Here is a 17,784-nt window from a genome sequence, read left to right as displayed (position 1 = left end):
TTCAATTTGTTTTCATTAAGGATATTGATATGGGGTTGCGCGCGGACCAAGATCGAGTTGTCAAGTCACGGGAAACTCCTACGAAGGTTCTAAACGAATCAGATCTAAAAACAAAACAGCAATTAAGATTAAATTAATCAAAACTGAAATCAAATCCCCAAAAACAACTAAGAACAACCAAGAAACAAAGAAATTAAGAATAAATGGTTTTCGGAATGCAAGAAAGCAAAAATAGATCTCCAAGATTGATTCCCCAACCAGCCGAATCTGTAAAGAACACCAAAACCGAAAAATAAATCAAAACGATCAGATTGCTAATGGAATTTAAAAGTTGTTACGGCAAGAAGGGAAGAAAGAAATCGATGGAATAAAACGATTCGGGAAGTGAACAAAGATTGCGATTCTGCCCAATTGAACTCCCAAGATGGTTTCCCCCAAATTACAGCAATCGAATGCACCTAAGAAGACTAAAGATGAATCAGCAAGAACCCTAGAAATTGGGGATTTTTAGGCCGACTATGTGCTGCCAATAAGAGGAGAATTGACCGATCCTTTAAGATTGAAAGAGGCTGAAAACAAAACAAGAAGAGCAATTAAATCAATAACAATAATCGGCACAAACAGAAACTAAAAGAAAATTGATCAGCAAGAAAACAAATTAAAAGTCCTAAGAAGCCTTGAAATCCCGAAAGATTTCACAACTCCCTTCAATCGGCTCTAATCTCCCCTCCAAAGAATATTAATGGCAAGAAGAAGACTGAAGATGGCTCCCACAATCAAAAGATTGTTAAAACAACTTCTAAAGAAAACTCAAGAGAGAATTCTTGGAGAAAAACTCAAAGAGAATTCTGCACTCAACAAATCTGAAATTTTGATATATTTCTAAGTAGTGAATACAAAGGTGGCCAGCCATCCTTTAAATAGGCCTTAAACTAATCCTAATCTCATTAGGAAAACTTAAAAATTAAACCTAATTAATAAAAATAATAGGGAAATTCGGCTAGGCACTTATATGAACTGTTTTGGGCCGAATTTTAACATGTAATTTTCTTAGAGCCTAAAAATTTAAATTAACAATTAAAATGTTTACAAATTGGGCCCTTTGACAATTTGGCCTGATTTTCAACTAAGTATATGTGGATTTCTTGATTGGGCTGGGAATCTTCTTATTGGGCCTTGCCTTCAAGAATTTGGGCTTGTGATCCATCTCTTATCGAAATTGGGTCGTTGATGCTCGTAACGGAGATCCAATGCGTTTTGGCTGCAAGATTTGGTTTCTTGGACCAAGATTTCCAAGATTTGAAGTCTTGATTTTCTTGATTCTTGAAATCGCTCCAAACAGCAAAATTGGGCCAAGATTTGGTTTCTTAATTTTCTTGAAAATAAGAAAGTGAATCTTGATTTTCTCGTTCCTTCGTGTACGCATCTAAGGCCTTGTTAACAAACTCTTGAATGGTCCCATTTAGTTTGGAACGCATTTTTCGGGCCTTTGATCTCGTTATTGGGCCTTGTGGTAATTTGAGCCCATCACGTTCTTGAACTTGGGTTGGGCCTTTGTGACTCGTATCATTCCCCCCTTCCTAAAAAAGATTCGTCCTCGAATTTGAAAAATCAAATGGGGACAAGTCAGCCACATTAAAAGTAGAACTTACATTGTACTCACCAGGTAGATCAATTTTATAGGCATTGTCGTTGATCCGCTTGAGTACTTGGAAAGGCCCATCGCCCCTTGGGTCCAACTTTGTCTTTCTTTTTGTAGGAAATCGTTCTTTCTTCAAATGGACCCAAACCCAATCTTCGGGTTCTAGTACAACCCGTTTGCGCCCCTTGTTTGCTTTGTTGGTGTTGGCATCATTTGTTTTGGCTATTCGTTGCCTAGCTTTCTCATGTAAGGTTTTCACCAACTCAGCTTTCTGTTTGCCATCTAAATTAATAATGTGTTCAAGAGGTAATGGCGCAAGATCATGTACTGTTAGTGGGTTAAAACTATAAACAAGTTCAAATGGAGAATAACCAGTTGTAGAATGAATAGATCTATTATATGCAAATTCAACAAATGGTAGGCATTCTTCCCAATTTTTAATGTTCTTTCCCACAACAGATCGTAATAAAGTCCCTAAGATCCGATTAACTACTTCAGTTTGGCCATCAGTTTGGGGGTGAAATGTAGTAGAATAAAGTAATTTAGTACCAAGCTTACCCCGGGAATATCGGTCAATTCTCATCTGGTCTCCGTAAGTCGATACGGTTCAGATCATCAAGCTCTTGAGGTGCCACGGGAATCGACTGTTGAAATTTGAACTGCCGCAACAGTCCATCGATCTTGTGCAACTTGACAGTAACATACATTACCAATGGGACCTTAGCGTGCCAGGCATTGGGATTCACAAAGAATTCATCGAGGATTACTGCTCAAATTGTCAAATCCTCATATGGTGTCCATTCAAACTATATTAACGTGATAAAAACATTAGTTATATATATACTACTAAGTACGAAATTGATTACATTATTTGTATATAGTTTAAAATTAAATAAATACTTACCTCTGCTTCCGATTGTTGGTCTAATAAAAGTTGCATATCTTGAAACTCGGTAGGTAATCCCATGTGACTTGGCACATGGTTCCACCTATTTAAATAACTTCTTAGCATAATAATTTAAATTTAAATTTAAATCAATTTTGATCATGGGGATATCTATTGAATTTTACCTTATTACGAGTAGGCATGTATACGTGTAGTTCGCTCGAAGATGTAAAAATGAAAATCTAAACCAGGACCATGATTGTAGTAGTAAATTTTCTCTAGTTGCGTCACCCGACACATCTCTCAATACAATGTCGCCAGCACGGCGGGCCCCCAACTGAGTTCCCTCACTCCTCTAAAGTCGATGAGTTTTAGTCGCCACCTTAGATGGATGAGATTTCGTGACTTATCCGACATTAGGGTACCCCCGATGATCTGAAGGATGTACACCCGAGCGTATTGTTCTCTTTGGGCTTCAATCGAATCCTCAACCAGCTCCGTAAAATTTTTTCGTATTCAAGCCATTTCGATTTGACCTCTTAAATCGTCTTTGGAATCGCACACAAAAGATCTAAATATACGGCTCCCCAATCAGTAGATTGAACAGATCTGGTGACTACTGACTCATCCACAGGTAACCCTAATTGTAAATGTACGTCCTCTAGAGTGATAGTACACTCGCCGCATGGAAGATGGAATGTGTGTGCCTCAGGTCTCCACCTCTCCACCAACCTGCTTATGAGTTTTGGGTCCAACTTACACCTCCAGCCTACAAGGGCCACATGCAAAAAACCAGCTTCCCTCAAGTATGTTTCGATCAATGGTGATAGAGGACTGGGTAGATTACAAATATGACATTGTAAAAGTCGATCTTTCACCTATTTACATAAAATTGTAAAAAATATAAAAATGAAATAAAAAATAAACAATATTAAAATTTATTCTTACCATTTGCAATTGGTTGACAGAGATATGCTTATTATCAAGATGGATTAGAGACCCAACCATTGTTAAATTATATTGAACACGATCACTTTTTTTTTAAAAAGAAATTCTTGAAAATATTAATAAAAAATAAAATTTAGATAAAAAATTTAGTAAAAAATTTTAAGAGAGAATTGTGAGAAATGTGAGTGAGAGAAAGTCTGGGGGGTTTATGCCTTTTTTTTCCTTAGAGGGCCAACGGTTATTTGAAATAGCTGTTGGAAGTGACTGTTGTTGGGGGGGTGGACACGCAAACTTGGACGCATTTTCCTTTAGAACGCTGACTTGGACATGTTTTATTGGTCAGAGGGGAAAAAGCACTGAGCTGGACTCCCTTTTCCGTCAAGTTTTACAAAATTGGCCCATTTCTGTTTTTTTTTTAAAATGGCATTTTCTGGAATTTTAACTAGGAAATCAATTGTCAAACGATTTTTTTTAATAATGTTAGTGATTTAGATGCTGGTATAACAATAACGGTAAGAAGATCCAATTATGTCAAATTAAAGTAAAGAGATTAAAAGACTATCAATTGGCATCTTTGCTATTACAATCAGGGTCGAACCTAGGAATTCTTTCAGCAAGTCAAAATTTAATTATAATTTTTCTATAGATAAAAAATATAAGTTTATTTTGTATTAATTTACAATTTCATCATTTATGAAGGCACTAAACAAAAAAAAAATTCACTTTTAGGGGGGGTTAAAGTGCTATTTTATTTTATATATTAATTTATAATTTTCTTACTTATAAGAGAATTGAATGAAAAATTTTTCATTTTAGAGGGTAAAGTGAAATTTCACTGTATTAATTTAATTTAAAAAAGGATTGGATTGAAAAATTTTATTTTTTAGGGTCATGCTCCTCAAATTCCCTTCTTATTATAATGAACGCAATTGATTTAAATATTGAAAGATTATAGATAATATATATATAAAACAAAAAAGGATTCAAAATAATTTAGATTTAGATAGTTATTTTATGAATGTGGTTGATAAAATTTATACCACTACTTACAATGCTGTTGGCTGGGAGCAATAATGAATTGGGAGATGGAGGAGAAAGAAAAACGGGGGGGTCCACTTTAAACATTGCCAAAATTAAAAAGCTGGGTCCTGATTTTGATTGGATTATCCTAACCGTTCAATGATTTATGCAGAATAGAATGATACAGGGTCCAGAAGATCTATAGTTTAGGGACGCAGCAATTGAATTAGCCCACTCTTCCTCAACACCAAACCTTCGGCCTTTAAGCCTCTTTGGGACTGCAGAGTGACCTTTCCTACCTATTTTGACCGCGACACATGATAACCACCATTGCTCCGTACGTTTCCCATGTGTAATGGTAAGATATATCAAATTTTCATGAAAAAATAATTCATATTTAAATATTAAAAACAATATTGTTAAAAATAATAATTACGAATCTCGATTAAGTTTTATACACTATACCATAATATTAATATATTTTATATTAAATTTTCAGTTAATATTAACTTCAAAATTCATCTTTCAATAATTTTTACCCCTTTCATTTTTTATCTGATTATAAAAAATTAATAAGTCAAATTTATATAATTTAAACCCGAAATAGATCTGAAATAACTTAAACAAATACACCTATACCTAAAATGATAAAAAAAATAGAAGTGATCTAAACTAGAAGTGATTTTACATCAAAATTATGAACTTCAAATTTGAATGACCAAAATGACTAAAACCCAAAATTGAAATAATATGAATCTTAACATTAAATGACTCGAACTTGACATTGACCCAAATCAAAATTATCCAAAATTTTAAAACTTATGTTGATCCAATTAAAATGGATCCAATTCAAAATCAACTGAATCGTTGAATTGATGGTTGTAATTTTAAAACTATAATAGCTTATGACTATAGATTCATTGTACTGAAATTAATTCATGTATGTAAAATATTTTTCATTGTTTGACGAATTTTCTTAAAATCATTTTCGAAAGTTGTTTTCAGTGAAACAAATATAGTATAAATTAAATTTGTTGGGTAAAATGAACCTATGGTCACTAAACTATTACTAAGTTCATGTTTTGGTCACTCAATTTTAAAAAGTTACAAAATGGCCATTTAATTGTTTGAAAGGTTTCATTTAAATCATTGAATTGTTAAAATTATTGTAGTATAGCCTTTTCTGTTTGCATTGCCTGCACCAATCAAAAGCTCTTCTTTCCCATCTCTTCTATGGTTCAATTTTTTTTAATCATAAAACAACTTTAAACGTCACAAATCTACGAACCAAAATCCAAATAGTTTTCTTCTTTGATCTTTAACATTGATCGCCAAATTGATTTGGATCTAAAGTGTGTTCTTCTACTTGCTGATGGATAGTATTGGTCATCGAATTGTTACCTATAGCTCACTAGCCGGCCTTTAAAGAAAAAAGCTTGATAGTCTAATGACTCAAATTAAAACTTTCAAATAGTTCAATGACCATTTTGTAACTTTTTGAAGTTGAGTGACCAGACGTAAACTTACTAATAGTTTAATAACCTTGTAAGCCGTTTACCCTAAAATATTATAGAAACATTTCCCTTTTACATGTAACAGCCCAATTTTGACCCTAATTGGAACAGTGGTTTTGGGACCACAAATCCGAATTAGAAAAAAAATTTTAATATTATTTTGTGTGTTTATGATGTGTGAATTTAATTGTGTGAAATTTTCGTGTTTTAATTTTGTCGTTTGAGAGATTGATTAAAGAAAATGGCTTAATCGCGTAAAATAAAAATTTAGGGGTTAAATCTAAATGTACGAAATTGTTGTTGTCTTTATTAAATGGAGGATTTATGATGTAATAAGGCCAAAATATAGTTAGTGGGTGGCAAAGTACAAGTATAGCCTTATATATATATGTATATATATATTTATATAAAGGTTAATAAAGTAAACTAATTATTAATGTTAGTGTATGTTTAATATATTAAAATTAAAGCATTATTTCTCCATCTTTTGGCCGAAACTAAGAACAAAGAAGATTGTTTAAAAGCTTTAATATATTTGGCACTTGCAAGCTTGATTGAGGTATGAATTTTGTTTGTTTTTTTGATAATTTTTTATGTTTTTGAGATCGTTGCTTTGAATACTTCAAAACTCATGTCTTAATTTTGTGAATTGTTGATGATTTTGAAATGTGTCATTGATGAATGTTTTAGTTTCATGATGTTAGTTGATGAAATATGAAATATAATTGTTAGATTAATAAGTTTTGTCTTTGAATTTTTGGTGAATTTGAGTAATTAGGGCTAAATTGAGAAAATAATTTTTTGAAGGACTATAATGTGAAATAAATGAAATGCATGAGCTTGTATAGACACTAGGAATATTCGGCCCTTAAGGAGTGTAGTCAAAATTTGTGTATTTTGTGTTTTGAGCAAAAAGGATTAAATTGTAAAAAGTGTGAAATTTTAGGGGCAAAATTGTAATTTGCCCATTCATGCGTTTTTAGGGTAAATTGAATAGAATGGTGTTTAAATAAGCTTAATTTGAATATTTTAGATCAAGAATTAAAGAAATCGAATTTGGATCGGGGAAAGACAAAAGTGGTCGAGTAGCCGATTTAGCAGTCGACGACATCCAAGGTAAGTCGATAAGCATTTAAATGTTGTTAAATTCAAGAATATATAAATGATAAGTGATAAATTAAATTATTTATTTGTTATATGTTTTGGCCGAAAATGATTATTAAGATAAGAATTTTCTTTTGAGTTCGATTCGATCGATAATCAACGCCTAAAAGCCCCGTACGAACCCTAGGAATAGATAGGATACTTATGTCATGACATAGGACTCTGATATGTGTTTTCATGTAAGACCACGTCTGGGACGTCGGCATCGACTTGTGTTTTCGTGTAAGACCCTGTTTGGGATAGTGGCATCGGTATGTGATTACATGTAAGACCATGTCTGGGACGTTGGCATTGCACTAGCTTTTTAATTATCCGTGTATCCTTTTTAATTCCGAACGGTTCAACGGGCAATTTTAAGACCGAATGTGAAATCGAAACAATAATAGTGTTCAGGTATGTATTTATATCATGCTATGAAATTAAGGTAAGTTGTATATTGAATTGATGATACAAAGTTATTTGATATATGAACAATATGTGAGCATGTTTGTGCTTATAAGTGATTGGTAGTTTGGCTTATTATTGTAGTTTTTAAATTATATTTTGATAAGTATACAATAATTGGAGTATTTGTGCATTAAGCTATTAAAGTTAAATGTTTATTTATATTTGATTTGGTTGGTTTAATATTAATGTTAAAATGAATAATGTTTGCTTATGACTTACTAAGCTTAAATAGCTTACTGTGTGTATGTTGTTCTTCGTTTTATAAATTTTGGAAGTTGGTTACGAGCTCGGGGATCGTCAGAGAAGATTATCACACTATCAACTCCTCTTGGTATTTTGTAAATTTCGAATTCGATCTTATGGCATGTATAGCGTAGCTGAAATGCTTGAATTTAGATTATGTAATATTAAGCCATGCGAAAATGGCTTAATTTTCTTGTTTGTGTTTGGTTTTGGGCTGGATTATGGTTTAAGCATACTTTAATCATGGGTTAGTATTTTATGGTTAGTATTTATATGGTAATGTATATATATATGTGCATGGTGATTTCATTCAAGTGTTTCGGTAATTATGTGGTTGAAGTAATTAAGTTGTTATATTCATTAAGATAAGTAATGTTAAGTTAAGTGTCTAGTTTATGTATTATATATGAAATATATATGATTTAGTTGGATTTAGTAGTTAAGTGAATATAGGGGATGATTTATAAATTGAAGTATGCTTGTAAATGTTGGTGATTAATTACGTTTGGCTTATTGATAGAGTAAATGAATGTATATGCTGTCAAATTTTGATGTACAAATGCAGTCCAATTATATATGTATATGCTGTCAAATTTTGATGTACAAAATGCAATCCAATTATTTATGTATATGCTGTCAAATTTTGATGTATAAATGCAGTCCAATTATATATGTATATGCTGTTAAATTTTGATGTATAAATGCAGTCCAAATTTTGTATATATGCTGTCCAAATTTTGGTGTGAAAATGCTATCTAGTTTGGTATATAAATGTTGTTCAAATTGATGTATAATAATTGTCCGAATAGGGTAGACCACCTATGTTGTAATATGTAGTATAGTTAGTAACTTGAAATGAAATATGTGTACAAATAAATGTTTGGATATATGCTTGGATTTTGATATATAATCATATATGTTTGGAAATGTTTTAAGAATTTGAATGATAATAAATTTTGATTAGGTAAATGATAATGATATGGTTGAAATTTTGAGACATGGTTAGTATATGTAATTTGATTTATGATGCATGTTTGATTTTAATTGGTTATATGTTTATATATATGTATATATATATATGGAATAAAATTCCGTGGTTGAGTTAGTATAATTTATAAAAAAAAATTTTGAGTTGGGTTTTGATCTGTAATGTCTCGTAACTCTAATCCGGCGACGGACTTGAGTTGGGGGTGTTACATTACAATAAAAAATTATTTTATAATAACCAATATCTTATTTAATAAAACATATATCTTAGAAAAATATTAAATCCAAAAACTATAAAAATATAATTAAATATTTTAAAATTTATAAAAGAATGAATATATAAATTCGAGAGAAAACCACAAATATAAAAAGAATTAGTTAAAATTTTAGAAAAAATTAGTTAAATTTTTTGAAAATTTCATAAAGTAAAAAATAAAATATACTTGAATAGTTAATCTCTCTAATGAGTTGGTTTTTGGTTGACTAATGACACTAATTTAGTCAATTATTTAAATATCATGATAAACTACATCTAAAGTCACTAAGTAATTGGTAAATTTATATTTTGGTCACTCAATTTCAACGAGTTACAAAATGTTCGAAGATTTTCATTCAGTCATTAGACTGTTAAAATTGTTGTTGTATGACCTTTGTTCACATCTCTTGCACCAATTGAAAGCTCTTATTCTCTTTCTTTTCTACAGTTAGATTTTTTTCATAAAAAATATTTGGTGTCACAAATCTGCGAACCAAAATCTAAACAATTTTCTTATCTAATCTTTGATATCGACTACCAAATTGACTTGGATTTAAGTATGTTCTTCCACTCGTTGATGAGAACTGATCCATCATATCGATTGTTTAATTTTCGCTTGGAAATCACTAATCAAACTTTTAAAAAAAATGAAACTTAATAGTTGAATGAATTAAATAAAAAATTTTAAATAATTCAATGATAATTTTGTACCTTTTTAAAATTAAATAACCAAAACGTAATTTTTTTTTATAGTTCAATAACCATAAATTACCCTAAATAATAATATAAAAATATAAAAAATGGAAGTAAAATAAAAATATTGAAAGGTTAATGGAGTGAACTACGATGTGCGAGAGGGACGGTGGTAGCGTGGCGGAAGGTGATAGGAGAGTGACCCATCGAACCTTATTTTTGTAAAGGGATAAGGATTGAAGAGTAAAATGAGGAATAAAAGAAAAAGGCATGGGGCCCGTGGGCCGTGGCACATCAATCCTCACTTCCTATTCCCAAAACCTCAAACAAACAACAGCGCACCGCCATCATAAAGGCCACAGAGGATACATTTGTCATTACATCATTTTGTTGAACACATTTCGGTCATTCACTCCACTCCACTCCACTCCACTCCTCTGTATACTCTTAACTCCTACCATACCCCTCCACAGTCCACACTCTCCACTCGCTGTCTCTGCAACTTTCACCCAAAAACTTCAAACTCTCCATATTTTTCCTTCTAAATGAAATTCGTGGCTAAAATAAGAATTTTATAAAAGGAAAGGTGAAATGGGTTCTCGGGTTCAGTCTCACAAGCTAAGCAATGGGCTGTTGGTGTCGGGAAGGCCGGAGCAGCTAAAAGAAAGGCAACCGACAATGCCGTCTCGAGCGGTTCCGTACACCGGCGGTGACATTAAGAAATCCGGCGAGCTTGGTAAAATGTTTGATATCCCAGTGGTTGATCGTTCCTCGTCCAGCGGTCCTCCTTCACATCCCAACTCAAACCCCAACTCCAAGCAGCATTCACAAGTTCTGCAACCTTCACGTGCTTCTTCTTCTTCTCAGCCGAACAGTGGATCCGTGCGATCTGGGTCTAACTCAGGCCCGATTAGGAAATCCTCCGGGTCCATGCCGCTTCAGCCTACTGGGCTCATCACTTCGGGTCCCCTCAGCTCCGGTCCCAGGAGGTCGGGGCAGCTTGGCCAGGTCGAGAAAATGAGTGCTGTTTCGGGGAAAGCGGGGTACGGGTCGGCGGTGACGAGTCTCGGGGAAGGGGTGAGGTTTGGTTTTAGGGTGTCCAAGGCTGTGGTTTGGGTGGTGATGATAGTTGTGGCGATGGGGTTGTTGGTGGGGGCGTTTCTGATGGTAGCCGTGAAAAAGGCGGTGGTTCTTGGGGTGGTAGGTGCGGTGGTCGTACCCATGGGTTTGGGATTACTCTGGAATTGTATATGGCGAAGAAAAGGCTTGTTGGGGTACATGAGAAGGTACCCAGATGCTGAGCTTAGAGGTGCTGTTGATGGCCAATATGTGAAAGTTACTGGGGTAAAATTTTTCCTACAATTTTATTTTAGTTTACTTTTCTACGTCTATTTGTCGAAACCGGAGACTGCTCTAGAAATATTCCACGTTAATGGATGCGCGTTGATTTTATTGTATTAGTTTCCATTTTTGTAAATGTCTAATATGGTATCTCTTATTTGTCCTTATTATCCCTGATGAGTTAACGGTTTGACGTCTGGATTTAGCTGGCTATTTGTTTGCGTTATTTTTGCTTGCAAATGGTGATTATAGATTGCTTTTGAGGGATCTTTTATGAGGGTGGGATTTTAGATTAGAATACTAGATGTGGGTGTTTAACACTGTCTTATTGTTCTGCAAATGAAAGCTCTTGTTCCTCTAACTGGAAAGGAATCTCTATAAGGTGTTGAATACATGTTCTTCGCTGGAAACAGTTTGAATCTTTGTAGGATAAATGATTGTTGTGTTTGTTGTTTTATTATATCTGTGATTGTAGGATATCATGGTAATGCATCATGAGTGAACCTGTTAGGAGTTCCCTGATTTTGGAAATCTTGTATGGCCTTTATTTGATGAATATGCATAAGACTATTACTCCATTTTAATAGGGTTAATTTTGACCCAAGTATAGCTCGTTGATGTAGCGTTAGTAACAATGTTGCTTGGACCCGGGTGTGAGTGTCGGATATGTTTATGTACTTGACACGGGTACATCCTTGTGTTGGACTTGTGTGTTTCAAGAAAAACAAGGAGTCTGAGCAACTTAGATTGATAATTATGATCCCTAGACATTTATTTTATACGACATATAAGCTATGAGTGGTTTAAGTCAGCTGAAGATAGATAGGGTGGCTATGGTCTTGGTTTTCTTGATCTTTAATTAGGAGATACATTTTGTGCACATGACCATGCGCCCATGAGGAGACATGCTGGTCTTTTTATTTGATTTTAAGGATGAACGTGAAGTGGATGCCATACAAGTTTGCTAGCAGACCCTTAAGTTTTTTATTCATATTATACATTGATTATGCTAAATGATTAACAAAATCACAACTTTTGGTGTAGGTTGTCACCTGTGGCAGCATTCCATTGGAGTCATCCTATCAGAGGGTGCCCAGATGTGTATATGTTTCCACAGAATTGTACGAGTATAGAGGATGGGGTGGGAAATCTGCAAATCCTAAGCATCGTTACTTCTCCTGGGGATGTAGGCATTCTGAGGTATATGTTTTGGCTTCGAAAAATCTTCTGACTCTATCTATCATGTTTGCCAAAAGTCTTAGACTACCTTTTTGTTATAAACAGAAATATGTTGCTGATTTTTACATATCAGATTTTCAATCTGGATTAAGGGCACTAGTCAAAGCAGGCTATGGAGCTAAGGTTGCCCCATTTGTCAAACCAGCTACTGCAGTTGATATAACAAAAGAAAATAGGGACTTATCTCCAAGCTTTTTAAGCTGGTTAGCGGAGAGGAATCTCTCTAGTGATGATCGTATAATGCGCTTAAAGGAGGGGTATGCCATTTCTTGCTCTAATTGAAGTCTCATTTTGTGCACCACAGTTGTATAAATGTGGGATTTATGAACTTAAGCTTTACATAATTTGGAAATTAATGATTTCATTTATTGATGCCTTTTAGAACATCTGGGTGTAATTAGTTGAGTGCTGATGAGAGACCCTTTTTTTTCTGACAGTTACATAAAAGAAGGGAGCACTGTAAGTGTGATGGGGGTTGTCCGGCGCCATGATAACTTACTCATGATTGCCCCACCGTCAGAACCTATCTCAATAGGCTGTCAAGGGAGTCGATGCCTCCTCCCAACATATGTTGAAGGCCTTATTCTAACATGCGATGAGAATCAGAATGCTGAAGTTGTCCCCGTGTAGATACTGCCGCGATTGATTTTAGTTTCTGTTTGCAACCGGATGTCAGTAAGTAAATACTGTTAAGGATGGAAGTATCACAGTGCCATATTACTGTCTCCCATTGCCTGCAAATCAAGTCCATGCATGCATGCATTGGGGTAGAATGCAAGATACATAACACTTAAAAGCAAGTCTGGAATCGCATACTAACAGGGGATAATCTACTTCGAATCAGCGTGCCTTGATGGGGAAAAAGGTTTTTGTTCTGGTTGAAACTATAGAATATGTTGTGTTGTGAAGATCCACGAGTATATGTGTGGATGTATATAAGTTGAAGAGGAAGGGGTTCAAAATGGTTGGTTTCGTCAGACAAGGTAAATTTTCTGAGCTTTTATGCATTTGCTGGTTTTATGTTATCGCTAATATAGTAGATGGCTGCGCATGTCAAATGTTATGATAGAAATACAAAAGTTGTGCTGCTTTGCTGTGTTATCGCTTTATTTTCTAATCTTGTTTAAACTGCTTCCTTCTCCCTTTAATTTTTGTAAAGGTTAATCTCTATAAAAGGAAGGTCTTTAAGACACGTGGTACACATTGCTTTTTTTTTTTTTAATTTTATAAAATAGTTAATTTTCAATTTTGGCTTATTTAAGATTTGATCCTTATATTTAATGTCTAATTATTTTATTAATTAGTTCAAATAGTTAATATTTTTAACTTTTCAGTTAAAATATTTTGATTGTATAAAATTGAAAGCGGATTTTTAAATCCATAAACTAGAAAGATTAGATTCTTGAAAATAAAAGTTGGAAGACTAGATTTCAAATGCATGAAGTATAGATATTTAGAGTTATGGTTGTTTGAGCCAAGATCGGATTGACTTGGGAGTTGAATGGATCGGTTGTTTTTTTATTTTATTTTAACTTTTATGTTTTTTAATGATTCATCGAACTTCTAGTCTAATCATTGATCCGGTTCTAAAATTTTACTTGGAATATATTTAATCTCAAATTTTTACTTTATAATTTGACATAAATAATCAAATATAGTGAGAATTATGGACACATCATATTAATATTTTATTGTTTAAATTAAGTTTATTCATTAGGTCTAATCGGCAATTTAGAGGTTTATTCATTGGTCTAATCAGTAGGGTGTTTAAATTTCGGTTAAAATCGAATTAACTGATCTAATTAAGTTAGTTGGTTGGTTAATCGACCTGATTTGATCGGAGGTCGGTTAATGATTTTTTAAAAGTTTGGTTATCGGTTAGAAATCGGATAATTAATCGGACTTAATAATTAATAATACAGATTACATGTAGTTTTAATTCGGTTAATTCAGATAATTTAGTCAAATGAGCATTATTAATTTATTTAGTTTAATGTTTTAATGAAAAAATTAAAACATATAAATTTTGATTAATTCGATTAACCGATTAAATTAACTGAAATATTTGGTTTGATTATTATTATTATTATTATTTAAATTTTGGTTCTGTTAACGGTTAAAGGATTAACATATTTTTATGAAGACCGTTTGAGCTCCCCTAGAGGTTAGATGATTATTTGGATTTGATAGTTTGGGTGGGATTTGTTGAGAAAAATTAAATTATTTATACAATAATTAAACTTATTTGTAATTCGATACATGTGTTCTAAAGATGAAAATATCAACTCAATTTAAAATTTTAATAATTGATGACCTATTCCTCCTTCCATTGTAGATAAGCAAGTGAATGTAATGTAATTTGTTTGGCACAGTTTGAAATCATGTTCCTGCACCTCTTACTCACCAAATTGTATAAAAACATAGAGATGACATTGTAGTATCAAATTAAAGTTGTTAGCTATCCATATCAAAAGGATTCAAATAAAAATAAGTTTGGGCTGAGTTTGAACTTCAACATTTAAAGTCTAAGTCTGAATTTGTTGACTAATATAATAATATTATAGTAATATTATATGAGTAGGCATAAAATAAATTTATGTTAATTTTCATAAATATGGATAGATTTGAACCAAATTTGTTACCCATATTTCAATCCGAATTTAAACAAATATGAAATTTATTAATATTATATAAGCTCAATATCAAATAAATCTAACTCGGACCTCTTCAAACAACAAAACAATTCTATCTCTATAACTTCATCATGCTGAGTTTTTATATATATATAAAAAAGAAATTATAAAGGGAAAATCATAGAAATTCAAGATTCACATTCACATAAAAATCCCTCCTAAATTGATATTCATCCACTGAAAAACCATTCCATGCATATCTTCCTCATTTCCACGTGAAAATAAACAGCAACATATCTGCAATTATCCAAAAAGTATATTAATATTACAAAAAAAAAAAACCCTTACGAGTGAATATTAAACTTGAAAAATGAACTTCGACAAGCATACTTAAAACTCGAGCTTCAATATTCAAAGCCTGAATCTTGCTCGTTTTCATGTTTATGATAAAATATTTTTCTTTTATATATTATATATTTTATATCATATTAAATTAAATATACTATAATATAAACATATATATTAAAAGACATGATAATATTTTTATGAAATTTAATAAAAAAATATAATGATAGTAAAAATATATAACTAATAAATATTAAATAACAAGCCTAAATCAGCTTGGGTTAGCTATTTTATATATATGGATAAATTTGAATAAAAGTTAAAAGTTCATATTTTAGATTAGAGTTAGACTTAACAACTGTGTATGTTATTGATACCATGTATTAATCCGACCCAAACTCGACTCATAAACATTTCTAATCAAGAATTTAAGATGTGAATCATTTTTATTAAGACTATTATTATGTATCTAAAATATAATAAAATCATAAACAGGTAAACACATATGTCATTTTAGCAATTACTTTTTAAAGTTTCATAACAATCCTATTAGTAAAATTACTTTCTCCGCATCCGAACCTTTCCAGAAATGTTGTGTCGTTTTTGATAAAATTATTGGGATATAGCTTTAAATTAAAAATAATTATTTAAAAAATAAAAATAAATTACACTCAATCCTTCAAATATCGGTCAAGGTATCACGGAGACCTTTATACTAATAGTTGGATTGTATTTTGCCTCGTTAACAAAAGTATAGGCAAATTAATCTTTGTAAGTTGGATCAAAAAGCAAGCAGATCATTCTGTTAAAAATTAGTCCCTGTATGTCAATATGAGGCAAGCATGACACTTCATGTGTAACTGTACGGTTATTCTGTCAGTTATGCCAGTTTTTAATAGTAGAAATGAAAGAAATTTTTAATAAAAATAATCAGTTTGCTCTTTGATTTAACGTATAAAAATTAATTTATCAATTTTTGAAATAAAGGGATAAAATAGAATATAACTTCTAGTTTAACATACTCCATTATACTTTTACCTTCAAATATCATTCATATATTATATACGGTATTGTTTGAAAGAAATTGTAGAAGTGATAGTACCTTTAACTTAGAGTAATTCATGGTTTTAACTTCCGGAGCCACGGTTTGATAATTGGATGAAGGGGCTGCTTGCTTCTCCTTCAATCGGTTAAATATTACTGTAAACCCTTCTCCCGATGTGGGATCTGTTTCATCCCATTCCCCAAATTTTGGAACTGATGCTGTTCCCTTCCAATCCAAACAAACCATCACATTAATCTTCATAATTTACTACTTATGCTATTAATCTGTTTTTACTCGGCCAAGAACATGGTAATTATGTGTCAGGCATACTTACTTTATTACCATCAAGTTGATGATTCCCAGTTCTTTGTGATTGTCCTGAGACAGATGCAGAGAAGGCACTTCCACCAGGCCGACCATTCTTTTGACCCGAGTTTCGACGTCGATGATTCGAATGCAGAATCGAACGGTCCGATCCGGTGTTGTTTTCGGATTCCAGTGCTGTGTTCCGTTGCCTTCTTGCGCTCTTTTGATGATCATAAGAAGAACCATCTTTATTAGCGGCATTCTGATGGTGTTTATCGGCCGTGGCCGGCACGGACCGGCCATCGTAGTTGCTTTCCGGGCCTCCCCTCGTATACATGAGGGCCTCAGGATTCTCCTCAGGGTCATTAGGGTTCATCCTTATGCCAGCTTTCTCTTTGCGAGCATTTTCAAAGTAGGTTGTATATGGTAGATCACCATTGTCCCAGTCACCAAATTTTGGAACATGAGAACGCTGTAACAAACCATACAAGTCACCATTACTACAGCATCATAAATGACAATTGAGATGATGTTGATATGAACTTACCAGCTTTGCTTCAGACATATCTTATTGTTGCTTTAGAGGAGACATAGTTTTTTTTTTTTGGGGGGGGGTGGGAGATGGGATAAATATGATCTCAAATGATCATAATAACAAACCCAATAAATTAAAATAAACAACTTCAACTGTATATTCTGAAAGATTGTAACTTTACAACTTTTAGACAGAGATGAGAAGAACATGAAATCAATAAAATGTCTTGAAAGTTGTATTTATAATGTAACCCCACCTACAAGAGCCACTGCTTTAATGGATGTTGAATGAGTTGGTTGGTTTTTTTAACAAGAAGATCAAATCATACACAACTAAACTGCATTAATTAGAGACAGCTTCACAATATCAAAGAATAATCATGATAGAGGGAAAAAGAAAAGCTTACAGCCATTGATGATGATATGAGAGTGTAATATAGAAGATTGTTGTTTCAGATTATCGAGGGAAAACCAATGAAGGAGTCGAGTATAAAAAAAAAGAAGAAAAAATTGACATTTTAACGGAAAGTTAGTGAGTTTT

The 17,784-nt window shown here is 32.7% G+C and overlaps 2 protein-coding genes across 2 annotated transcripts; one reads left to right on the top strand and one right to left on the bottom strand.

Annotated features, from left to right (window-relative positions):
* Positions 1-10,093: 10,093 nt before the first annotated feature.
* Positions 10,094-13,570, top strand: LOC107910065 (uncharacterized membrane protein At1g16860). The gene is made up of 4 exons (XM_016837809.2): positions 10,094-11,144; positions 12,186-12,341; positions 12,426-12,637; positions 12,818-13,570. Exons 1-4 carry the CDS (start codon positions 10,392-10,394, stop codon positions 13,008-13,010), a joined length of 1,314 nt encoding a protein of 437 aa, XP_016693298.1. The 5' UTR covers positions 10,094-10,391; the 3' UTR covers positions 13,011-13,570.
* A 1,394-nt stretch (positions 13,571-14,964) lies between these two features.
* Positions 14,965-17,448, bottom strand: LOC107910066 (RPM1-interacting protein 4). The gene is made up of 4 exons (XM_016837810.2): positions 17,257-17,448; positions 16,738-17,181; positions 16,461-16,628; positions 14,965-15,310 (listed from the first exon to the last, which is right to left on the bottom strand). The coding sequence occupies exons 1-4, from the start codon at positions 17,272-17,274 to the stop codon at positions 15,215-15,217; spliced, it is 726 nt and encodes a 241-aa protein (XP_016693299.1). The 5' UTR covers positions 17,275-17,448; the 3' UTR covers positions 14,965-15,214.
* Positions 17,449-17,784: the final 336 nt, after the last annotated feature.

The sequence above is a fragment of the Gossypium hirsutum genome, chromosome D06, assembly GCF_007990345.1.
Source record: "Gossypium hirsutum isolate 1008001.06 chromosome D06, Gossypium_hirsutum_v2.1, whole genome shotgun sequence".
In the NCBI taxonomy this organism is placed as follows: domain Eukaryota; kingdom Viridiplantae; phylum Streptophyta; class Magnoliopsida; order Malvales; family Malvaceae; genus Gossypium; species Gossypium hirsutum.
This window is presented reverse-complemented; position numbering and strand designations above follow the sequence as displayed.

Bases quoted from the DNA above. Each gene is read 5' to 3' on its own strand.
- LOC107910066 (XM_016837810.2), bottom strand. The intron at 16,629-16,737 runs GTAAGTATGCCT...TTGGATTGGAAG, and splicing joins ATCAACTTGATGGTAATAAA to GGAACAGCATCAGTTCCAAA. The intron at 15,311-16,460 runs GTACTATCACTT...GGATAATTGCAG, and splicing joins TGAATTACTCTAAGTTAAAG to ATATGTTGCTGTTTATTTTC.
- LOC107910065 (XM_016837809.2), top strand. From the start codon at position 10,392: ATGGGTTCTCGGGTTCAGTCTCACAAGCTAAGCAATGGGCTGTTGGTG. The intron at 11,145-12,185 runs GTAAAATTTTTC...CTTTTGGTGTAG, and splicing joins AATATGTGAAAGTTACTGGG to GTTGTCACCTGTGGCAGCAT. The intron at 12,638-12,817 runs GTATGCCATTTC...TTTTTCTGACAG, and splicing joins ATAATGCGCTTAAAGGAGGG to TTACATAAAAGAAGGGAGCA.